The following is a 27,227-nucleotide window of genomic DNA, read 5'->3' as shown; positions in this document are numbered from 1 at the left end:
CACATCTTATATTTCTGTCTTCTAAGGCACTTTTTACTGTATCAATCCACCTATATCATGCCTTCCTCTGGGTCTTTTTCCTGGCAGAGAACACTTGTTTTGCTAATTTTTCCTCTTCCATTCTGTTTAAGTGACCATACTATCTGAGATAAGTTCTGTTAACATATTCCCGGATACTAACAATGTCAAGTTCTTTCCTAATATTCTCATTTTTAATGTGATACTGCCATTGATGCCATCTGTGCACTCCAGTAATCTTTTTCAGAATTCTCATATCTGAGGTCTCCAATCTTTGATCAAGCGTTTTATTTCTAACTCAACTCTTGGATCCATGAGTTAAAGGTTTGAACATTCTCTTGTATATAGCTAATTTAGAATTTTTACTAATTTCTCTCTTATTCCATATAAATGTATTCAGCTGATCCTACATACTAGCTTTACAAATCCAGTTGTCTATTTCCATATTTAATTGACTATCTTCAATAAAAACTGTTTTACTTGTTCATCTTTCAAGATACAGTTGATATTTTCATTGGCTGTCTTTTTTATCGCTGATTTTCATACCAAATTTATTACAACTTATTCAATTTAGTCAGGGAATCTTGCATAGTTGTTCTGGATTCATTCAGAAGTATAACATCTGCATAAAGTATCAATATAGCATTGCAAATATTGATATCATATTTAATACCACTTTCCTTTATATGATCCATTTAGACGATGAACAGTGGAGATAATGCATGCCCTTATTGCATACCTGAGTTAACATCAAGCCATCTCTTCCTGTACCTCCTTCAATTCTAACTGCTGATTTACAGCTTAAATAGAGACTATATATTGTTTGATATAATGTCCCATTTACATCATATAACTGTAGTGTTTTGAAGAGCTTTTCTCTAGGCTCCTTGTCACATGCTCTTTCCAGATCAACAACTTAAATACATATCTTTGCTATATTCCCAAGATTTCTTAACTATTTATCTTAAAGTGAAAATCTCATCCTGACAACCTCTACTTGGCCTGAATCCAGCTTATTCTTCACTGCTTTGATTTCACAATTGTTCTTAACCATTTCTCAAGTATAAATCTTACTGGAACACTCAGCAGAGAAATACCCCTGTAATTCTCACATTCAGTTTTATTTCCCTTTTGATATATAAGTACTATTCTCCAATCATCTGGAATTCAACTCTCTGACCAGGAATTCTGAATTACGCAATGCAGCAACTGTGAAACTTTCATATCTCCATATTACAGAATTTCTGGTCAAATTTTATCTACTCTGACTGCCTTTCCACATTTCAGGTTTTTGATTAATTTTTTCTACTTCAAATATGGATATGTATTCCTGACTGCATTCCTATTGGGAATTTTTTTTTACCACCATGCTGACACTGCTTGTTTCATTGGGCAATCTTTCAAAGTATTTACTCCAAAAATCTAGAATATATTTATCTTCAGTTTTCATGTCACCTTTATCATCCGATTCCTTTTACAGTATACTTTTCCTCCATTTCTAAGCTTCTTAGATAGCCTCCAGAATATTTTGTCACTTCACTGACGTTTATTTTCTATGTTCTTACCAAAGTTGTCCCATGAGTTTTGTTTAGCTAGTTTTACACAGCACTTCAATTTCTTACATTTCTCTTTATATTCTCTAAGAGCACAAGCTGACTTATTTGCCAGGAATTTTCCTTATGCTTTCCTTGTTTTCTTCACTGCCTCTTTAACTTCCTGAATCCAGCATGGAATTCTGATTTCTCTATTCTTAGAGACAACCTAACCAAATGCATATGTGGCTGAATCAATGTTTTCTTCAGGATTTACCAATGAATCTCCAAGATTCAGTTCTTGTTTTGAAGCTCTTTCATTTTTCCTTCAATAATGTTTGTGTAATTGAGTCTACATTTCACCTCTGAAAGCTGCTCAGCTTTCATTTGTTTTAAAACTCTTACAGATTCATTTTTCAATATGAAATTCAATTTTTATGCTGCTCAAAACTAAATAGTGAGAAGGTATGATCTTTTGTATGAAAAAGCAAGACGCATGAATCAGAAGAGAAATGGAATTCGAGCTACAGGCATAGAAAATAAAAATGGGAAAATCATAACTGAAGAATATAAAATCCTAATTGGAAAGAATACATTTTTCAATGTATTCTTTCCAATTAGGATTTTAAGAGATGGAAAGAATACATTGAAGATCTATATGACAAGGAAAATAGACCAAATGAATTGCCATTAGAAGATATAAAGAAGGTAAATAAAGATGATCGAGGCCCAGAGATTTTGTAGTAGAAATGGCCATTAAAGAACTAAAATGTGGAAAAGCAGAAGGAATAGATGAAATACCTGCAGAATTTCTGATACAACTTCAAAAGAAAGGAACTAAAGAAATAACCAAAATAATAAATTTAATTTATAACAAAGGAGAATTACTAAAAGATTTTATGACCTTAATATTTATACCTATACCAAAGAAAAGTAATGCAGTGAACTGCACAGATTTAAGAACAATAAGCCTCATTTCCCATACATCAAAAATATTTATGAGAATCCTAACATGGAAAATTGTATCTAAGGTGGAAGAATTCCATGGAGAAGATCAGTTTGGTTTCAGTGATGCAATTGGACTGTTAAGAATAATAAGTGAAAGAAATCTGGAAGTGAATAAAGATGCTTAAATATAAAGAGCCAACAGGCTTCATTTTGGCGATATAAACACTATTTCAATAAAGGGGATATTAAATTCCCACATTGTTTTAAAACCGAATAAGAAACTCAGAGATTGGAATCAGAGAGTTTCATGCCGAATATAGTAAACTATAAAAATATCGGCAAATGCTAGCGTGAGCTAATGCAAGTAGTCCTAGTATGTAGTACAATACCGGGCAACTCGTTTGCAAAGGTGAGTAAAGTTCTGATCGCTATTCTTTGGTATTTTCCATAATGTAAAAACACACTTCCTAGGAAATGTATGCTGTTATTACATTATGGTAGGAGGTCACTACCCAGACCGGTTTCAGCCTTTTTTGAGGCTTCATCAGTGAGTAGCAAGATCCAATTAATACCAAATAGTATAGTGAAAAGAACTTATATACTCTGTTATACGAGTTGTCCAAAAGGTGCACCCATTAAGTTGCTTAAATATAAAGAGCCAACAGGCTTCATTTCGGCGATATAAACACTATTTCAATTAAGGGGATATTAAATCCCATATTGTTTTAAAACCGAATAAGAAACTCAGAGATTGGAATCAGAGAGTTTCATGCCGAATATAGTAAACTATAAAATATCGGTGAATACTAGCGTGCATTGTCCTGATTAAAGATTTTTTTTTTCTTCTGCAAACCAGGTTTTTTCTTTTTTGGGATGCCTTTAGCATCCCAAAACACCGATGCTATGACCTTGTCTTTTGGCATTGAACAACCAGCTTCTGCCTCTACTGTTTTGACTGCTGTTTGGATTCTGGTGTGTAATGGTGAATTCAAGTCTCATCCATAGTAATAAATCAATGCACAAAATCAGTTTTATTGTTGTTAAAACGCTCCACGCACTGTTCAGAGATTTTCATGTGAGTGCATTTTTGATTTGGGGTGAGCAAGCACGGCCCATCTTGTGCAAAGCTTTTTTATTTGCAATTCTTCATGCAAAACATATCCTAACGTTCTTTTGAAATGTCTATAGTCTCAGCAATTTCACGCACTTTGACTCGCTGGTCATCCAATACTATATTGTACACTTGATCAATGATTCCTGGTGTTGTTACACTTTTTGGACGTCCTTCACATGGATCATCATCAATGCTGGTATGGCCACGTTCCAACTTGGAAGCCCATTTCTTACGTGTCGAAAACAGGAGAAGAGTGCCCATAAACTTTTATGAACTTTGAATGAATTTCTTTTGCCGTTAAATTCTTTTACAAAGAATTTATAACCACACTATACTCAATTTTATCCATTTCAAAGGATATAGACAACACTTTTGCTTCAGACAGCTGTATAAAACAAACTACTTGATAGAATGACTTGCAATTTCACATGGATGCTTATGACAGATGTACCAACTGAGAAAAAAAAAATCTTGCCGACAGTGTTGCCATCTATGGTTGAGGCCGAAAACTTTTCAGACCACCCTCGTACAGTTTGATTATCTGCAATTAGCAGTATATCTATCTTTATCTGTGGATTTATTTCTATACCAAATGGGTTCTTCCATTTCCATATTGTTATAATTTTTATATACACTGCTTAGAAAGAAATCAATGGACACCATAGTATGAGGAAAAAACAGCCATATCACCTGCCTTAATAAGATGCAGGATCTCCTTTCACTACACTACAACCTCATAAGCATACGACAGAAATAAATGGGAATTTTGGATTATTCTTCCTGTAGGCATGTAATGAGGTCAAGGATTGTTGTGGGGTGGACATCCCTAGACTTCACCCGATGCTCCAGTTTATCCCACTGACATTAAATAGGGTTGAGATCAATGTTCAGTTCTGTAGAAATGCCACAAAGTAGGAAGCATTGCATTGTTTAGAATGTTCAGATACCTCTGAGTTCAATGTTTGTGGCATTACAGAAGTCTGAGGCCACAGGAAAAACAGGATCATACCATCACACTGGTATCTCCAAATTTCATAGTTGGGGTTATACATTCTGGTAAGAGATGTTCGCCAGGCATTTGTCACACTCACACATCTGCTCAGTAGAGTGTGTATGTAGAGTGATTCGTTGCTCCGTAACACTGCTTTCCAAACTTCCACATCCTGCTGTATACCCTCTTTGCACATCTGAAGACAACGCTGCATGATGGGGTTTCGGTAATGTTCGGCTTGCATATTACAGTTTTACAATGGAAATCCAGTTGTGAGCCTTGGTTCTGAATGTTTTTATGCAGATGTGTGTTCCAGCCAATGCCCAGAACTCAGCACTCAATGCATTAGCCAACAAATGGCAGTTTTTACATATTAACCTTCTCAGCACCCTACAGTTATATTCAGCGAGTTTGGCAGGTTATACACTGTGGGTACCACTTACAGTTGACTCCCTGCACTTCCATTTCAGTATATTTCTGATTGCTGACATGGGATGTGATGATCGATTTGTTAACAATTTGCTGAACAGATAGGTCTACAACAAGGCATCCTATCAAAATGCCTGTTTCAAACTCCATCAGTTCCTTTCTCAAAGCCATTTCACCTGAACACAGTTGCATTGACTTTGGAGCATCATATTCCTCCTATTTATACTAGCTACAAACACGTGACTTGTAGCACCTTCATTCCATGGCAAAATGCAATCTGCACATGGGGTGTCCATTGAATTCTTTCCAAGCAGTGTCTATATTAAATACAAGCATACACAAGCACGCGCACATACACACACATTGAAAAGTGGACACGGTAGGATATATCCTTACTTTTCAAGGTACCTGTGGCATAAATGTAAACGACAAATTACATGATAACCACAGTAATTAACTTTAATGAAAGTTCAGATAGTTTGTACTGAACATAACAGTGGGAGAAAGAAGCAAATCAAAGAGCAGGAATATAAATTACATACCACTGGCTAACCAATTAAAAACAACTGCTGCAAGCAACTAATTAATATTAATATTAAAAGGATTTTTCGTGTTTACATAAAATGAGAATGAACTTGGGGGGGGGGGATCGTTCTGACTCAGGTAAGGCTAATACAAAAGGGCTTCATTGGGGTGCATGAAGGTAGCCTTTAAAGGAGTGCAGAGAACTAACCAGGGCTTCTGACCTAATGTCCAATCCTCATCTTCTCGTGGTGCACCCTGTTGGGCTAGCTGGATACTGAACGAACGAGGATGGGCTGAAAATTTGGAATTTAGCCGACCAAACTGTATTCTTATTGGCTTAAACCAGTATACAAAATGATGGTACAACATGACAAAATTTCATGCAGGCTGGGATATCGCCCGGTTAAACAAGGCCCCGACTGTTTTAGCCAGGGAACCAGGGCAAAGAGTGAAAAATCAGCTACTGGAACAAATCTGAAAGCACACCCCAACTCAACATCACGAGAATTAAAGATCGGTACTATCAACATAAGAAGCCAGAATGGCAAAGAAATGGAACTAGCTGAGGAATTAGATAAGTACCAGATCGACATAATAGGGTTGATTGAAACAAAAAAGGACAAAAACTGGTCAGAACTTTCTGAGCAATAAATACAAAATGTTATATTCAGGAAATAACAATCAAGGAAAAGAAGGAATAGCCATAGTATTCAACACTAAATACGAGGGTAATCTTCTTGAATGGCAGGCAGTCTCAAGTAGAGTGATGTGGGCTAATATCAGAATGAGGAATTGGACAATGAGACGTATTTGTGCCTATGATCCCACAGAAGGTTCTACTAAGGTAGAAGTGGAGGAATTTTTTGAGGCTTTAGAAAAAGCAACTGACACAATGAAAAAGGAAAATTTGATCCTTGTTGGGGATCTAAATAGCAGAGTAGGAAATGATTGTGAGACATACAAAAATATTTTGGGAAAATTTGGAGAAAAGAGCAAAGCTAATAATAATGGCAAATATCTGTTGGATTTCTGCTCAGGACATGGACTGGTTATTACTAACACCATGTTCCAACATAAAAATGTGCACAATTCACATGGAGAGAAGAGGCAAAGAATACGAAAAGTCTCATTGACTATGTTATTGTTGATAGTCATATTTTTTCCCTAGTGCAGGACATCAGACTGTACAGATGGATTTGAAATTGGATGGGATCACCATTTAGTCTCGAGCAGAATAAAATTGAATTACACATTGAAAAGAAGAACATGTAAGAAAGTTTTAAAGTGAATAAAAGTTGAGCAGCTTGCAGACTAAAATACACAAACATTATTCAAGAAAAAAATGAAAGATTAAGAACAGAAACCAAACCTTGGAGATTCAGTGGCAAATCCTGAAGAAAACATTGATTCAGCCAGAGAGGCATGTGGTGAGGTTGTCTGCAATGATAAAAAAATCAAACCTCCATGGTGGACACAAGAAGTTAAAGAGGAAGTGAAGGAAAAGAAGAAAGTATATCAAAAGTTCCTGGCATATAAGCTGACTTATATGACTTAGAGAATACAGAGACAAATGTAAGAAAGCTAAACACTGTGTAAAACTAGTAAAAAGTCATGGGAGGACTTTGGCAAGAACAGAGAAAATAAATATCAAGAAGGTGGAAAGATATTCTGGAGGTTGCTGAAGAAGCTTAGAAATGGAGGAAAGAGTGCAGTAAAAGGAAATAAAGATGATAAAGGTGACATGAAAACAGGAGAGAAAGATATCCGTAAAGTATGGAGTAATTACTTCAAAAAATTGCTAAATGAAACAAGCAGTGATAGTACAGTGGTAAAAAAAATACTCAACAGGCATACAGTCAGGAATACATATCCATACTTGAAGTAGAAAAAGCCATCAAAGGCTTGAAATGTGGAAAGGCAGCAGGAGTAGATGATATTCGACCAGAAATGCTGAAGTATGGTGGTATAAAAGTCTTACAGTGGCTGCACTGCATAGTTCAGAAGGCGTGGAGAGAGGGACGAATCCCCGATTATTGGAGTAGAGCTCTCATAGTACCCATATATAAAAAGGGAAATAAAATTGAATATGAGAATTACACAGGTATCTCCCTACTGAGTATTCCTGCCAAGATTTATGCCAGTATACTTGAGAAACGGTTAAGAAGAATTGTGGAAAAAAAGCTTGGTGAAGAACAAGCTGGATTCAGGACAAATAGAGGCTGTCAGGATCAGATCTTCACTTTATGACAAATAGTCGAGAAAGCATGGGAATATAACACAGATCTGTATTTAAGTTTTTCGATCTGGAAAAGGCATATGACAAGGTGCCAAGAGAGAAGCTATTCAATATGCTGCAGTTATATGGTGTCAATGGGGCATTATATCAAGCAATACTTAGTCTTTATTTGAGATGCAAGTCAGCAGTTAGAATTGAAGGAAGTACAGGAAGATGGTTTAATGTTAAATTTGGTGTGAGACAAGGATGTACATTATCACCTCTGTTATTCATTATCTATATGGATCACATTGTGAAGAAAAGTGGTATTAAACATGATATCAGAATTGGAGATGTTAATGTCAGCTCTTTGCTTCATGCAGATGATGTTATACTTCTAAATAAATCCGCTACAAGTTTGCAAGAGATTCTCTGACTAAATTGAATAACTGTTGTAATAGATATGGATTCAATGAAAATAGGCAGAATCGTTGAAAATGTCAACTGTGTTTTGAACGGAGAACCTGTGAAACAAGTAAAATACTTCAGCTACTTAGACACAGTTTTTAGTGAAGATGGTAAATGAAATATGGAAATAGACAATAGAATCAAGAAAGCTGGTATAGTAGGAAGTCAATTAAATAATTTCATATGGAATAAGAGAGAAATTAGTCAGATCACTAAATTAGCTGTATACAAGATGGTGTTCAAACCAGTTTTAACTTATGGATCTGAGAGCTGGGTCACAAGTAAAACACTTGACCAAAGACTAGAGTCCACAGATATGAGAGTCCTGAGAAAGATTAGAGGTGTGAACAGATGGCATCAATGGAAATATATTAAAAATGAGGATATTAGGAAAGAACTTGACACTGTCAGCATCCAGGAATGTGTTAGGAGAGCTAATCTGAGGTGGTATGGCCAGTTACACAGAATGGGCGAGGAAAGATCAGCAAAAAAAGTGTTCTTTGCCAGGTTGGTAGGAAAATGCCCCAGAGGAAAACCAAGATATAGGTGGATTGATACGGTACAAAGTGCCTTTGATGATAGAAACATAAGACCTGATAATGTTGGAGTCTTGACAAGTAACAGACTGATTTGGAGTAAAATTATAGATAGGAAGTTAGTAATGAGGTAAATTTTTCATGTAGTACTATCATATTCTGTATACCCTTTGAGGATATATGTGAGGAATTTGATGATGATGATTATTTTTTTTTTGAAAAGGCATTCATATATAAAACTGCTTCTATGGAGAAGATGAGCTTCATTCCACCAGATACTGTGCTTAGTGAAATAGCTGTACTTCGTTATGACAATTAGGGACTAGCAGACTATGCTACCCTTTCAAATAAAGATTTCAGTAATTATTTCAAATAAAATTTTAGCAACATCAATGCTATACACATGCTCAGATGCAAATTATACAAAACAAGCATCGTCAACATGCATGAACTACTTGAGCACTGTCACAGTTTTTCTTTATATCTTGTTAGGTAATTATTTTTAAGACAATGGTAAATGATTTCTAAGGCTACAGAATAAATTATCAAAGTTCCCAGTGGAATCATAATTTTCACTGTTTTAATAATCAATTACCTACTTAAAATTAGTGTATTAAGTCATATCTTCTATTGTGTAGATCTTAATACGTTGATTTATGAACGACATGAATATTAGTTTTGTTTTAATATAAAATTCAAATTTTAACTATCCAAACTTTTAACTAACTATTTGAAAGCAACAAGTGTGAGTAAATACACACGACTATAATAAAATTTTTGGGCTTCAATTCGATTTCAGAAAAGTAGTCTGATAGTAAATATTTTGTTTTCTTGTATAAACTGGTAACAATGCACCTTTTCACTTGATTTCTATCATCTTTTATTATCAGCATAAAGAAGAAATTCTGTTAGTAAATACAGGCAATCTCCGGGTGACAAACGGGATATATTCCTGAGAACATCTTTAAGTTGGATTTGTATGTAACTCGGATCCCTGATGAACAGTGCATTTGCAGTAATAATAATAATACCCCTGTACTGTATTAATAAGTTACAGAAACTGTTGAGCTCTTTTTTTTAATTCAAACAAACAGAACATAAAAACAAACTTATACAAAAAACTTTAGATAGCAGATAGGAGAAATTTGAAAAAATAATATAAAAGTCTTGCTTACTGGAAGGGGCATTTCTGAGGCAAGAAGGTAGGCTAATATTAATCGGAAGATGATGATGGAGATGATGCTAGAGAGAATGAACCTGGTGCTGGAGAATGGATTTGATTCTGTTCAGGAGGAGGGGGGGGGGCTTACCAATGAAGTCGGTTTCTTGAAAGAGATATCTAGAGTTGTTTGCACAGCCATTTTCTTTCTTTTTATCCATTATAAATGGCCTTATAGCAACTGATGTTCTCACTAATCGCACGGTAAACTTTTGTAAGCTACTAAATGTTACGCTCTTGCTCCTCGAGTTTAGAAAATCTTGCATCAATGAGATGAAAGGCTTCAGCTAATTCTTTTGTTATAAATTTTCTTGGTTCTGCATCTTCTGATTCTTCGTGTTCTTGTATTTCTATCAGCTGCTTCTCTATCTCCATATGTTCTTCATTGGTTAATTCTTGTGAATGGGACTCTAGTAAGTCAATGACATCATTTTCATTCATGTCGAATTGCAGGGCATTGCCACTATCCACCAAAGCTTTTCTGGATTCGCAAATTTCTTCTGTGAAGCCATGAAAATCATCACGAAACTGAGGGCACAGTTCGTTCACACCGCCTTTAATTGTTGATTGCTTCACTTCCTTCCAAGAATCAGCAATGTTTTTGATGGCATCATGGATGTTATAATTTCAGAACTCTCTCAAGGTCATCACATCATCTTCCGTAACCCTGACTGCTTGTGGAAATATATGCCATAAGTAATAAGCCTCAAATGCAGAAATGAATCCCTGGTGTATTGGTTGTAATAATAATGTAGTGCCGGGTGGTAAAAACATGACCTTTGGATTAGGGTGAAGGTCATCTAAAGATGTTGGATTTCCAGGAGCATTGTCCAAAAAATGATGGTACAACATGACAAAATTTCATGCCGGCTGGGGCGTCACCCGGTTAAACAAGGCCCCATTGTTTTCGCCAGGGAACCAGGGTGAACAGCGAAAAGTCAGCTACTGGAACAAATCTGAAAACAAACCCCAACTCAACATCACCAGAGTTAAAGATCGGTACTATCAACATAAGAAGCCTGAATGGCAAAGAAATGGAGCTAGCTGAGGAATTAGATAAGTACCAGATCGACATAATAGGAGTGACTGAAACAAAAAAGACCAAAACTGGTGAGATCTTTCTGAGCAATAAATACAAAATGTTATATTCAGGCAATGACAATCAAGGAAAAGAAGGAGTAGCCATAGTATTCAACACAAAATATGAGGCTAATCTTCTTAAATGGCAGTCAGTCTCAAGTAGAGTAATGTGGGCAAATATGAGAATGGGGAACTGGACAATGACACTTATTTGTGCCTATGGTCCCACAGAAAGTTCTACTAAGGTAGAAGTGGAGGAATTTTTTGAGGCTTTAGAAAAAGCAACTGATACAATGAAAAAGGAAAAGTTGGTCCTTGTTGGGGATCTAAATAGCAGAGTAGGAAATGATTGTGAGACATACAAAAATATTTTGGGAAAATTTGGAGAAAAGAGCAAAGCTAATAATAATTGCAAATATCTGTTGGATTTCTGCTCAGGACATGGACTGGTTATTACTAACACCATGTTCCAACATAAAAATGTGCACAAATTCAAATGGAGAGAAGAGGCTAGGAATAAGAAAAGTCTCATTGACTATGTTATTGTTGATAGTGACGTTTTCTCCCTGGTGCAGGACACCAGAGTGTACAGAGGATTTGAAATTGGAAGTGATCACTATTTAGTCTTGAGCAGGATAAAATTGAATTTCATATTGAAAAGAATAACATGTAAGAAAGTTTTAAAGCGAATAAAAGTTGAGCAGCTCTCAGATGTGAACTGTAGACTAAAATACAGAAAGATTATTGAAAAGAAAATGAAAGAGTTTGAGAACAGGAATCAAACCTTAGAGATTCAGTGGCAAACTCTGAAGAAAACATTGATTGATTCTGCCAGAGAGGAATGTGGTGAGGTTGTGTGCAAGGATATAAAAATCAGAACTCCCTGGTGGACACAGGAAGTTAAAGAGGCAGTGAAGGAAAAGAGAAAGCATATCAAAAGTTCCTGGCAAATAAGTCAGCTTTTACTCTTACAGAATACAGAGACAAATGTAAGAAAGCTGAACAGTGTGTAAAACTAGCTAAACAAAAGTCATGGGAGGACTTTGGCAAGAATATAGAAAATAAATATCAGGAAGGTGGCAAAATATTCTGGAGGTTGTTGAAGAAGCTTAAGAACGGAGGAAAGAGTGCTGTAAAAGGAGTTAGAGATGATAAAAGTGACATGAAAACAGGAGAAAAAGATATCCTTGAAGTATGGAGTAATTACTTTGAAAATATGCTAAATGAAACAAGCAGTGATGACAGCAGAGTGGTAAAAAACACTGACCAGGCATGCAGTCAGGAATACATATCCATACTTGAAGTAGAAAATGCCATCAAAGGCTTGAAATGTGGAAAGGCAGCAGGAGTAGATGATATTCGACCAGAAATGCTGAAATATGGTGGTATAAAAGTCTTACAGTGGCTGCACTGCATAGTTCAGAAAGCCTGGACAGAGGGATGAATTCCCGATGATTGGAGTAGAGCTCTCATAGTACCCATATATAAAAAGGGAAATAAAACTGAATGTGAGAATTACAGAGGTATTTCCCAACTGAGTGTTCCTGGCAAGATCTATGCAAGTATACTTGAGAAACGGTTCAGAAGAATTGTGGAAGAAAAGCTTGGTGAAGAACAAGCTGGATTCAGGCCAAATAGAGGCTGTCAGGATCAGATCTTCACTTTACGACAAATAGTCGAGAAAGCATGGGAATACAACAAAGATCTGTATTTAAGTTTTGTCGATTTGGAAAAGGCATATGACAAGGTGCCAAGAGAGAAGCTATTCAACACGCTGCAGTTATATGGGTGTCAACAGGGCATTATATCAAGCAATACTTAGTCTTTATTTGAGTTGTAAGTCAGCAGTTAGAATTGAAGGAAGTACAGGAAGATGGTTTAATGTTAAATCTGGTGTGAGACAAGGAAGTACATTATCCTCTCTGTTATTCATTATCTATATGGATCACATTATGAAGGAATGTGGTATTAAACCTGATATCAAAATTGGAGATGTTAATATCAGCTTTGCTTTATGCGGATGATGTTATACTTCTAAATAAATCCGCTATAAGTCTGCAAGATTCGCTGACTAAATTGAATAGCTGTTGTAACAGATATGGTATGAAGGTCAGCAATAAAAAGACAAAGACAATGAAAATAGGCAGAATCATTGAAAATGTCAACTGTGTTGTGAATGGAGAACCTGTGGAACAAGTAAAACATTTCAGCTACTTAGGCACGATTTTTACTGAAGATGGTAAATTAAATATAGAAATAGACAACAGAATCAGCAAAGCTGGTATGGTGGGAAATCAATTGAATAAATTCATATGGAATAAGAAAGAAATTAGTCGGAACACTAAATTAGCTGTATACAAGATAGTGTTCAAACCAGTTTTAACTTATGGATCTGAGAGCTGGGTCAGAAGTAAAACACTTGACCAAAGACTAGAGACCGCAGATATGAGAGTCCTGAGAAAGATTAGAGGCGTGAACAGATGGCATCAATGGCAATATCATATTAAAAATGAGGATATTAGGAAGGAACTTGACTTTGTCAACATCCAGGAATGCGTTAGCAGAGCTAATCTCAGGTGGTATGGTCACTTAAACAGAATGGGCGAAGCAAGATTAGCAAAACAAGTGTTCTCTGCCAGGTTGGCAGCAAAACGACCCAGAGGAAGACCAAGATATATAACTGGATTGATACGGTACAAAGTGCCTTAGACGATAGAAATATAAGATCTGATAATGTTGTAGTCTTGACAAGTAACAGACTGATTTGGAGGAAAATTGTAGATAGGAAGTTAGTAATGATGTAATTTTTTCATGTAGTACTGTCAGATCCTGTACACCCCTTGAGGGTACATGGCAGGAATTTGATGATGATGATGATGATTGTCCAGCACAAGCAGAATTTTAAAGGGAATTTTCTTTTATGAACAATAATGTTCTACAGCAGGAATAAATCAGTTCAAGAACCAGTCTCCAAACATGGCAAGTGTGACTCAGGTCCTTAAATTTGACTTCCAAGTAACGGGAGGAGTTGCTTCAATAATGCACTGAACTGTGGGTTTGTTTATATGCAAAAGAATAACTAGTTCCCAAATTATTAATTATTAGCCTTATGGGGAGCCCATTCGTAAGTACGGTACGGCAGAAGTCAGGTCATCCATAACCAGTGGACTGCCTGTGTAATAACTAAATTCAGGCTATCAATAAAATTCAACAAAGAATGAATACCTTTATAAATAAATGTATATTAATAGTATTAAAACTACTTATAAAACAATCTCCAGAATAAGTTAAAGTATTGTTATTACTTAAAAGCAGAGCTGGGACAAGGGTGAGCAAACGAGGCACTTGCCTAAGGTGAACAACGGGAAAGGGCTGTAATTGGTGAAAAATGAAAATTAATAACTTGCAAAATAAAAAAAAATAAAAAGCCAAATATATCTTGCAATGTTTGCCAAATACTTTTAGCAAACTAATGACTTGCGTCGAATGATCTCACTCGATACACTCATTTCCTCGTATGATATCGCCCTAGTAAGCGATATGGTACGCGAGTTTGGGCATGTTTGTTGTACATTAATTAACTACAGCAAGCAGAAGGTATTATTTTAAATACGTTAAACTTAAGGTAAGTTTACTATTATATAAATTTGTAAAAATGTTTCATTGTATGTTACATTATATTACTAATTATAATGAAGAGCCAAAGGCTTCAATTCGGCGACATGAACTTATTTAAGTTAAGGGATATTATATCCCATATTGTTTCTTAGCCAAATAAGAAACTCAAAAAGTTTCATGCCGAATATATAGAAACTATATAAAGTTCGGCGATTCCAAGCATAAGCAAATAGCTGGATAGTGTAGCACCTGACCCTTGAAGGTAGTGCAAGCAGAGGCAACTCATAGAAAGGGTGGAGCAAGCTCCAATCACTATTCTTGATATTTACCCATAATGTGAACTTAACTCCTAGGAGCTGTATTATTGTTCAACATTATGAGAGAAGGTCACTACCCAGACTGGTTTCGACCTTTTTTGAGGTCTCATGAGTGAGTAGGTATCTACTCACTGATGTTTCTCTATATATTCAGCATGAAACTCTGAGTTTCTTATTCGGCTAAGAAACAATATGGGATATAATATCCCTTAACTTAAATAAGTTCATGTTGCCGAATTGAAGCCTTTGGCTCTTCATTATAATTAGTAATTTAATAGGACACCTCTTGGCAATTCTCATAGAAGGGATGTAAGTTCTGTTCGCTACAAACTTGGTATTAACTAGGTCTACCTACTCACTGATGAGACCTCAAAAAAAGGTCAAAACCGGTCTGGGTAGTGACCTTCTCTCATAACGTTGAACAATAATACAGCCCCTAGGAGTTAAGTTCACATTATGGGTAAATATCAAGAATAGTGATTGGAGCTTGCTCCACCCTTTCTATGAGTTGCCTCTGCTTGCACTACCTTCAAGGGTCAGGTGCTGCACTGTCCAGGTATTTGTTTACGTTTGGAATCGCTGAACTTTATATAGTTTCTATATATTCGGCATGAAACTCTTTGAATTTCTTATTCGGCTAAGAGACAATATGGGATACAATATCCCTTAACTTAAATACATTATATTACGACTGCAATATTATTTTCCATTTTTATTTGTAATGTAATCAAAAGTGATTACATTTCAATTACAGGTAGGCATTCAAAATTCCGGCCATCGATAATCCGGTTACTTCATATCTCCGGCATGGATTTCGGAGCACACATTTTCAAATTTACCACGTTGGTGTGCCACTGTTTTCTGTTTATGTTATGTTTATGCGCTGTAGTCGATAAGCATTGCGATAACCTGCTTATTCCTTCTCGTTTTATCATTTATTTGCTGCTGTATAGCCCCATTATGGATTCAGAAAAGAGGTGGCGTAAAAAGTAAACATCATGTGTTGTCAATCGCAGAGAGAGTGGAAGTGCTAAAAACTTGATAATGACATGTCTGTGCAAACCATTTGTGAAACATATGACATTGGCTCTTCAACAGTGTATGATATTAAAAAACAGAAAAAAAACTGTTAAAGTTCTTTTCTGACAGTGTATCAAAAAAGCAAATGTTTGTAAGGAAGTCGATGACGGAGGGAAAAAGTTCGTAACTGCACCAAGTTCTCATAACCTGGTTTAATTTTCATGTAAGTGAAGGTGTGGAAATTTCTAGTAATTTATTAAAGGAACAAGCCAAAATGTTTCATGAAGAGCTGGGATTGCAACACAAGTGTGAATATTCAGAAGGTTGGCTGCATTGTTTCAAGTCGCAACATGGCTTATAGTTTTGTGCGGTGTGTGGGGAAAAACATTCAGCAGACAAATATGCGACTAGTGCATATGTGGATGATTTTGCAAAGTTAGTTAGTGATGAACATTTAAGTCCTGAACAAGTGTACAATGCTGACGAGACTGCCTTGTTTTGGAGATGTACGCCAAAAAGAACTCTAACAACTGAGGATGCAGAATCGCCATCGGGATTTAAAGCTTCGAAGGATCGCGTCACCATAATGTGCGGCAGGTACCCATAGATGTAAGTTGCTCATTATTGGAAAAAGTTTACATCCGACGGCCTTCAAGAGTATGACACAGTTTCCTGTCCATTACCGTGCCAACAAGAAGGAGTGGGTTACCACTGATATTACATTGGATTGGTTTCAAAACTGTTTTATTCCTGAGGCTAGGGCTTACTGTAACTCAGTTGGATTAGACCCTAATTGCAAGATACTTCTCATTTTTGACAATTGTTCGGCACATCCAAAAGCCAATCTTCTAGTGAAAGATAATGTTTATGTTGTCTACCTCCCACCCAACTGCACATCACTAATTCAATCACAGGACAATGGTATTATACGTTCTATGAAGTGTAAGTATCGATCCCTGTTAATGAGGAGGCTAATGCGTTCAGTTAGTACAGCAGTTCATAAAAGAATTCAACATTAAGGAAGCGGTGTACTGTGTTGCCAATGCATGGCAGCCTATGAAAACATCAACAGTGAAAAATGGATGGCATAAATTGTGGCCAAGTTTAATGTTTACTTCTCATTCTAACGAAGACACTGAAAATAATATTGCAGGGTTTAGGGTTCTCAAAGAAAAGCAGCTTATACAGGAACTTCTTCCTTATGTTAAAGATGTAACTAATCCTGATTCCAAGAAGCTTTCATCAAGGATAAATGAAGATGTTTTAACAGAATGGATGAATGTCGATGATAATGTGCCTACAGTTCATCATTACACTGATTTTGAAATTGTAGATATGGTTAAAAGTCTGGAAAGAAATGGCTCTACAGGTAGTGATGAAGATGAAAGCAGTGACGAAAATGAGGAAGATGTGAGAGAAAGAATCTCTATTGACAGGTTAATTACGATGACAACTGAACTGCTGGCTGGACTAGAGCAACGAAGTTTTGTAAGTAAACAAGAAATCATGAATGTTTACTTGCTCCAAGATAAACTTATTAGAGAAAGACCCAAATACATGAAGCAGCAGACACTTCACGATATAATCAAGAAAATAGCTAGGAAGCAGGAAGAAGCAGCAGTGGTGTCGACACTTGATAATCCACTGCTATTAACTTCAAGTCAACCAGATGTGCTGTCAAAACCATCAACATTTTATTAATTAAAATTCTGAGGAACTATTTTATTCAGTTGAACTAAAATTCTGTAGAACTGTTATATTTAGTTGGTGAACATTAAAATTTCATTTAGTGTTTAATTTTCTTTCTTTAAAGGACTGTACAGGTAGTCATTTTCTGTTAAAAATATACAGCATACATAACCATCTAAAATCTGGCACCCTTCAGGTCTGGAGGTTGCTGGATTTTTGAATACCTACTTATATAATTTTTCTTTTTCAGATGAACTAATGGCGTCAAGAAAACCCGGTGGTGGTGCTCATCATCATCATCATACGTATCAAGGATTTAGGCCTAGCATGGCCTGTTCCAGCCTTAGAAGTCATCGTTGAATTGTTTAAGAGGATGTCCTCGTTTTCTTTTTCCTAATGGCTTGTTTTGGTAATCTTTCTGTTTTCATTCTTTGAACATGTTCTATCCATTTATGTTTATATTTTTTAATTTTTTCTATTACTGGTTCTTGGTTTAATTCTTTCATAATATCTTCGTTTCTTTTGTGATCAAATAGGGTATATTTGCAGTTTTTCTCATAAACTTCATTTCTGCTGTTGTTAATCTCTGTTTGTCTTTTTGTTTTATTGTCCAGATTTCGCTTCCATACATTAAGACTGGTAAGGCCAATGTATTGTATACTTTTAGCCTGGTTTGTTTTTCAACTAGGTTTGGTTTAAATATAGAGTTAATTACACCTGTTATTTTAAAATATTTTGCAATTTTTATGTTTATATCTTTTTCATTTTCATATGTGATCATACATCCTAGGTAGTTAAACGAAGTCGCCTGTTCTAAGATCTTGTTATCTATTACTATTTTAGTTCTTGCTGGATCTTGTCCTTTAAAGGCCATAGTTTTTGATTTTTCCGTTGATATTATCATACCATAATCTTTGGATATTTCATTTAGATTTAAAATAGCTTTCTGTAAGTTATCTTTAGAATTTGTAATTATTATTTGGTCGTCTGCAAAGAGGAGAGTGTTTAAGTTAACTGTAGGTGAAAATTTAATTCCTTGATGTAAATTTTTACTCCATTTTATTATTAATTTAAGTAGATATTAAAAAGAGTTACTGAGAGGGGACATCCCTGTCGGACCCCTTGGTTTATCTCTCTTGTATATGATAGCTCGTCATTTAATCTTATTTGTATTTGATTATTTTCTTATATACTTGTGATAGCTTTTAGGATATTACTTGGTATTTGTCTTTCTTTTAATATGTTAAATAATATGTTTCTTTTAACTTTGTCAAATGCTTTTTCAAAGTCAATAAATGCAATATGTGTTTCTAAATTATATTCTCTTCTTTTCTCTATTATTAATTTTAGGCAAAAGTCTGGGTCTATACATGATCGTCCTTTTCTAAATCCATTCTGTACCTCTAGAATAAAGTTTTTGGAATATTTCATTAGTTTGTTATTTAAGATTCTGCTATATATTTTGTAACAGGAATTTAGTATAGTGATACCTCTATAGTTTTTAGGGTCATCTCTATTACCTTTCTTAAAGACAGGAATCACAATTGCTTTTTTCCATTCTATTGAGTGGATACCAGTTGAGTAAATTTTATTTAAAAATAATAAGAGTCTTTCTTTGAATCTTGTTCCTGCGTATTTATATAGTTCTGAACCTAGCTTATCTTCTCCAGATGATTTTCCGTTTCTTGTTTCTTTCAGACTGATTTCTAATTCTTCTTCAGTTATTTCCTTTTCATTTTCATTAATTTTTTGCCAGTTGTCTTTTTTAAAATATTTGTCTGTCCACAGTTCTGTGTAGTAATTTAGAAATTCTTCTAATTTCAATTCAGTGTTTAATTTTATGTTTTCTTTGGTATCTGCATTTAGGTGTTTCAAAATCTTATATACATTGGATCTTATTTTATATGAATCATGTTCTAAATTAGAAACAAATTTATTCCATGATTCTCTATGTCTTCTTCAGACTTCTCTTTTAGCTATGGCTCTTATTCTTTTATATTCTATTTCATCTTCTAATCTTTTACTGCTTAACAATTTGTGATAGGCTTCTTTTTTCTTTTTGATTATTTCTTTGATTGTATCATCCCAGATCTTCAGTTTTTTTCTTTTATTGAATTTTTTGGTCTTTCCTAAGCTTTCATTTGCTGCTGCATTTAGTATTGTTTTTATATTAAGCCATTCTATTTCTTCATTTTGTTTTATTTTATCTAGATACTGGTTAATTCTTTGTTCATATAGCCATTGTACATTTGTGTCATTCAATAGTCTAGTTTTATAAACAAATGTTTCAATTTTTCTTTCTGTTCTTGTTACTTGTAGCCATTTAGGTGGTAATCTTAATTTTATTTTAACAAGTGGTCACTGCTTATTTCATATCCTCTGTGAACTCTAACATCTAGTGAAAATTTTGATGTCCTTTCATTTAATATGAAGTAATCTAATATTGATTTCCATCCTCTTGCTGCCCAAGTATATGTATGTATGTCTTTATGTTTACAGAAGGAATTCATTATTTTTAGGTTATTATAAATTACAAAGTGAATCAATTTTTTACCATTTCTGTTTAGAGTGTGTTCTCCATGTATTCCTATATTATTATTAATTTTCATGTTTCCAATTCTTGCATTTAAGTCTCCTGCTAAAATTATGTAATCATTTTTATTTATTTTATTATATATGTTTTGTAGCTGATTATAAAAATCAATATTATCCTGTTCTCTTCCTTCTTCTGGGGCATATAAACCAATTATTGTTAAATAGCCTCTATCTATCTATTTTTATTCTAGCTTCTATTATTCTTTCATTCCATAATTTATAATGTTTTAACTGTTATGAAAAGGAGTTATGAATCCAAATCATGACTCCTGCTTGTGCTCTTTGGTCTCTGTCGACTCCACTGTATTTAAATTTTCAGTTCTCATAGTTCCTTTTAATTTCTTTTTTGTCTCAGTGATTACTGCTATTTTAAAATTTCTTTCATTTAATATCTGGTCTAATTCTATTTCTTTATATGCTATTCCTCTTACATTCCAGATTGTGTATTACATATGTGTATTATATTTTGTCGTTTCCATTTTCGTTTTCCCTTTTCCATTCCAGGGTCGTTTCCCATAGATTCAATCCGATTATCTTTTTCTGTCAGCTTACAAGTAGGATTATGTTCTCCATGTCAGGGGACTAGCCTGACGATGGAATAGTTCAGTGGTAGGGCTGCTACCTTAAGGCTTCTGAACTAGCCTTCTTCCGAATTTAAACCCATAGGAGGAATATGGTATATTGAAGGGGAAAGAGTAGATTATAGAAGAAATATAGTAAAGTTTATAGAGAGGGCATAGTTGTAAGGCCAGAAATGAAAAGACCCCATGGCCCTCGAGTACTCTAATAGCATAAGGGTCATAAAGTAAGAAGAGTTGGCTGATAAGGCCTTATAGGAAAGATTAAAGTAAGTGGATCTTCCTCAAAGTAGGAGGAGAGGATAGATCCAGCTAGGGGTCCATGGTGGTGCTGAATACAGGAAAAGAAGAAAATTGAGAAATGAAACAAATCAACATAGTGTAATACAGTTGCAAAATTGGCTAGAAAAACCGAGTACTTCAAATACAAGCAGTTCACTCGAGACAATACCGGTGGAGGCTCAAGAAAAGACAATTGAATTTGAAGAAAACACTACCATTGAAGATCAAGAAAAAGGAAGGGAAGTTGAAGAAGAAGAAGAAATTGAAATATGAGAAAATTCGACAGAACAAGAAAAAGAGGTATTTAATTCTATTAATTTCAATGATCCTCCTTCATGGCCGCCTATTACGGATAAAATCAGAAGTGTTCTAATTGAACATGGACCAGAACAAGGAGAAGACATAGATTTTAGGGAATCTGCTTCAGAGGATGGCAGGAGATTTTCAAAGGAATGGTTTTTTAAAAAATGTTCTAATGGAGAGTAAGTCCATCGTAATTGGCTCATTTTTTCAAAAATATCTACTTCGATATTTTGTTTTCCATGTATCCTTTTTGGTAAAGGAGGTAAAACAAATTCTGCCATCTGCAATCAAAGCAGAGGATTTAAAGATTGGAAAAATTTAAATCGACTTTCCGATCATGAAAATTCTGTATTTCATCGCGACGCATATCTCCATTGGAAATGCTTTGAAAAGAAATTTAAAGCTGGTGGTTTTATAGACGATTTGCTGCAAAAAGCAATACAGAGACAGAAAGATGGCAAAATATTTTATGCATTGTGTTGGTTGTAATTTCATTATTTGCAAAGAATAATTTAGCTCTTAGCAGTATGCAAGAAATTATTGGTAATCCAAATAATGAAATTACATCCAACACAACGCGTAAAATATTTTGCCATCTTTCAATTTAATCAAGTTTAGAATATTTCTAAACTTGATTGAATTAATAAGCCGATACAATATAACCATCACAGAACATGTTGCTAATCATAAGAAGGGGTCTGTTTCATACTTATCTAATAAGATTCAAGATGAATTTCTTTTACTCTTAGGGAACCATGTTCGAACTGAAATTCTTTCTAGAATTAAAGAATCGAAATACTTTTCCTTGATATTTGACTGTACACCTGATGTATCGCATCATGAACAAATGTGCCAAATTATTCGATATGTAGTTATTAGGAACGATTCTATTGCGATTGAAGAAAGCTTTATAGATTTTATAGCGATAAAAGAAAAAACAGGTAGCGGTTAGGACTATTCTCAGTTCTATCCAAATTTAGAAGTTGCACTGAGAATAGTCCTAACACTACCTGTTACTGTAGCTTCTGGTGAAAGAGGCTTCAATAAACTAAAAATTATCAAAACATATTTAAGATTGTCAAATATGGCAATTTTATCAATCGAATAGGAATTTACAAAACAAATTAATTTTGATAAAATGATTGATGAATTGGCTTCACTAAAAGCAAGAAAAGTAAAACTTTTAAAAAAGATTTTATATTGGGCATTTATTTATATAAGTATTATTAATATTATTTTGTCTCTATTATTAAATTAAATTACTGAAAAATTTGTAATATTCTAATTCATCTCATGCATAATACTTATTTTGTTTTTCTTTTGTTAAGGTTGGTGTGATTTTATTTTTAATATGTGTAATTTTACGTTCCTACTACTATTGTACTATTACTGCATTCTGTGACTTTTTTCATTTAATAATTAATAAATTTATTTTGTTCCCAAAATCATTTATTTATTTATTTTTATTTAATACTTATTAGAAATAAAAACTATATACATAGGGGCGAAAATTTATCCTCCTGCCTCGGGTGAAAATACCTCTAGGCCCGGCTCTGCTTAAAAGTATTGCATAAAGCATTAAAAGTGCTGTACAAAGTTTTACTTTGTCCACAATTCTTAAATATATTAGTATTTTATTAAGTTTTGTGAATTCAAAATGCCAGAAGAATATAACACCGCGAATTTGCTTAACATACTAAACTACTCCGCAATTAAATTTTTTATGCCTAACATACTAATGTACATTCTCTTACTCCTCATATTTCATCATGAACATTAGTTGTATTATTTATCCTTTTTTCCCCCTCCCCCACAAATCCATGATAATACAATCAATTTTCACTATAGTGAACTTGTAAGGATCATCAAAAGAACAGTCTGCTAAGTAAGCCTACCTCTAACTTCTATTAGAAGAATACTCATGCTATAAACATTGGCCAAAAAGTGAATTCACTATAAAAGTGTTTACTATAGTGAGATCTAACTGCATCATTATGTAGAATTGTGTGTTGTACCTGCAAATGTATCCAAAGGATCACTTGGTGTCAATCCAATAACATTGATGATAGAATCCAGTTCTGCAGACTGAAAATCTTCTGATGCTGCTGCCATAATATAAGCCGGGTCTCCAGACCACCTTGTCATAGTAACATACAATTAAGCATTATGCATAAACACACCTGAAAAACAATGTGCTTAGTTACATATTTTTCAGTGCAATTTTATTTGTAAACATTAGAGTATACAAAAAATGTTTGTTTTCATCGATTTCACATGCAAGTATACAAAACAGAAGCTTATACATTTAATGATTATTAACTTTTTTATTATACTTGTTGGAAAGTTTTCCCCCTTGGTTAGACTATAATAAATTGAGTTTAATCCTTTATCCAAGTGTAAGCAAACAAAGTTTGTGCCTGAAGTACCTTCAGGACTGAGGCACACTTTTGGTAAAGGTAGACTAAGCTCTCATCACGTCGTATTATCTCCCATAATGAAAAGTACATCTCCTTGCAGACATGTATAATGCTATGCATTAAGGGAATTAAGGAGTTTCGACTTTTATTGAGGTCTCGTCAGTGGGAGCCAGACCCAGAGGTGGTGATACTAAGGTGGAAGTAACGGAAATGTCATATTTACCTATATGAGTTGCCAAAACTTCATCGTCATCATCAAATTGCTGATATTTACCCTCAATGGGGTTTACAGGATATGATAGTACTACATGAAAAAATTTACAACTTCCTATCTACAATTTTCCTCCAAATCAGTCTGTTAAATGTCAAGACTCCAATATTATCAGGTCTCATATTTCTGTCTTCTAAGGCACTTCTTACTTATCAATCCACCTATATCTTGGTCTTCCTCTGGGTTCTTTTTCCTGCCAACCTGGCAGAGAACACATGTTTTGCTAATTCTTTCTACTCCCATTCTGCTTAAGTGACCATACCACCTGTGATTAGTTCTGCTAATGCATTCCTGGATGCTGACAATATCACGTTCTTTCCTAATATCCTCGTTTCTAATATGATATTGCCACTGATGCCATCTGTTCATGCCCCTAATCTTTCTCAGGACTCTCATATCTGCAGCCTCTAGTCTTTGGTCAAGTATTTTAATTCTAACCCAGCTCTCAGATCCATAAGTTAAAACTGGTTTAAACAATGTCTTGTGTACAGCTAATTTAGCATTCTGACTAATTTCTCTCTTATTCCATATAAATTTATTCAGTTGACTTCCTACCATACCAGCTTTGTTGATTCTGTTGTCTATATCCATATTTAACTTACCATCTTCACTAAAAATCGTGCCTAAGTAATGTTTCACTTGTTCTATAGGTTCTCCATTCACAATGCAGTTGATATTTTCAATGTTTCTGCCTATTTTCATTGTCTTTGTCTTTTTATTGCTGACCTTCACACCATATCTATTACAACAGTTATTCAATTTAGTCAGGGAATCTTGAGAGACTTGTAGCGATTTATTTAGAAGTATAACATCATCCGCATAAAGCAAAGAGCTGAGATTAACACTCCAATTTTGATATCAGGTTTAATACCATTTTTCCTTCATAATGTGATCCATATAAATAATGAATAAGAGAGGGGATAATGTACATCCTTGTATGACACCAGATTTAACATTAAATCATCTTCCTGTATTTCCTTCAATTCTACCTGCTGCCTTACAACTCAAATAAAGACTAAGTATTGCTTGATATAATGCCCCATTAACACCATATAACTGTAGCGTTTTGAATAGCTTCTCTCTTATCACCATGTCATATGCCTTTTCCAGATCTACAAAACTTAAATACAGATCTTTGTTATATTCCCATGATTTCCCAACTATCAGTCGCAAATGTGAAAATCTGATCCTGACAGCCTCTATTAGGCCTGAATCCAGCTTGTTCTTCGCCAAGCTTCTCTTCCACAAACCCTTTCAACTGTTTCTCAAGTATACTTGTATATATCTTACCAAGAACACTCAGTAATGATATGCCTCTGTCATATCCAGTTTTTTTCCCTTTTTATATATGGGTACTATGAGAGCTCTACTCCAATCATCTGGAATTCGTCCCTCTGTCCAGGCCTTCTGAACAACTATGCAGTGCAGCCACTGTATGACTTGTTGCCAAAAGGTGTCTCACCTTATTACTAAATTACTCTGGATTTAGAGAAAGATGTTGGAAGTTTTTTCCCACTTGGTTAGACTATAATAAATTTAGTTTAATCATTTATCCAAGTGTAAGCAAACAAAGTTTGTGCCTGAAGTATCTTCAGGACTGAGGCAACTCATGGTAAAGGTGGACCAAGTTCTCATCACTTGTCTTAGTATCTCCTATAATACAAACACATCTCCTTGCAGACATGTATAATGCTATGCATTAAGGCAGTGTTTCTCAACCTTTTTTGGATCATGCCTAACCTCAACGTCTCAAAGATTTTGATGCCCCCCCCCCTAACATAATAGTCAGCCAAATTCTGAAAAAGTATAATATCTCATCATCTATTCTCATCTTCCTTTTACCTTGCGGTGTCAAGGATTTTTTAATCATAGGACCTCAAACTGTTCACAGGATAAGGTGGTCAGCCCTACGCCCCATTGTATCCTATGTCCATAGTGTTGAGTTCTCAAGGCCAGTTTGCCTGCTTTGTGGGATGAAAAACCCCAGGATAAACTGGGGAAAAAACCGTACTGTCCATGCCCAAGACTGGCAAAGTTGGCTATGGCTGATGAAGATCCTTCAGCTCCTCACGTCACTGACGGGAATCGAACCTAGGACACTCCTTCCCCAAGCATATGGTTGCAAAGCGCACAGCCACTAGGCTAACCGCACATGTACATTTTCTAATTTCCCCCCAAAAATCTTCAAATTACCCCCTTGTGGGGCATACACCCCCATGTTGAGAAACACTGTATTAAGGGAAAGGCCACTACCCAGACCAGTTTCAATCTTTATTGAGGTCTCGTCAGTGGGAGCCAGATCCAGGTGGTGATACAAAGGTGGAAGTAATGGAGAAGTCATATTTACCTACACGAGTTGCCAAAAGGTGTCTCACCTTATTATTAAATTACTCTGGATTTAGAGAAAGATGTTGGATGTTTTTTCCCACTTGGTTAGACTATAATAAATTTACTTTAATCCTTTATCCAAGTGTTGTCAACAAACAAAGTTTGTGCTTGAAGTATCTTCAGGACATAGGCAACTCGTGATAAAGGTGGACTAAGACATCACTTGTCTTAGTGTCTCCCATAATGCAAACACATCTCCTTGTGGACATGTATAATGCTATGCATTAAGGGCCACTACTCAGACCGGTTTCAACCTTTATTGAGGTCTTGTTAGTGGGAGCCAGAACTAGAGCTGGTGATACTAAGGTGGAAGTAACGGAGAAGTCATATTTACCTATACGAGTTGCCAAAAGGTAACTCACCTTATTATTAAATTACTCTGGATTTACAGAAAGATGTTAGAAATTATTTTCCACTTGGTTAGACTATAATAAATTTACTCGTATAGGTAAATATCACCTCTACATTACGTCCACCTAAGTATCACTACCTCTGGGTCTGGCTCATATTGACGAGACCTCAATTAAGGTCAAAACCAGTCTCGGTAGTGGCCCTTCCCATAATGCATAGCATTATACATGTCCACAAGGAGATGTGTTTGCATTCTGGGAGATACTAAGACAAGTGATGAGGGCTTAGTCCACCTTTATCACGAGTTGCTTCATTCCTGAAGA

General features: G+C 35.1%; 1 protein-coding gene across 3 annotated transcripts in view; it reads right to left on the bottom strand.

The window, feature by feature from the left end:
• LOC150109799 (transmembrane protein 170A) overlaps window positions 1–27,227 on the bottom strand; it is a 140,190-nt gene that overhangs the window by 37,094 nt on the left and 75,869 nt on the right. For all 3 annotated transcript variants that reach the window (XM_090412352.1, XM_090412270.1, XM_090412426.1), the window contains one exon: window positions 23,493–23,657. In XM_090412352.1, coding sequence (XP_090268478.1) covers window positions 23,493–23,622 — 130 coding nt within the window. In that variant the 5' untranslated portion in view covers window positions 23,623–23,657. The remainder of the gene's footprint in view (window positions 1–23,492; window positions 23,658–27,227) is intronic.

Source organism: Typopeltis vanoorti, chromosome 1, assembly GCF_054136105.1.
Source record: "Typopeltis vanoorti isolate ZY-2024b chromosome 1, IOZ_Tvanoo_1.0, whole genome shotgun sequence".
NCBI lineage: Eukaryota > Metazoa > Arthropoda > Arachnida > Uropygi > Thelyphonidae > Typopeltis > Typopeltis vanoorti.
This window is presented reverse-complemented; position numbering and strand designations above follow the sequence as displayed.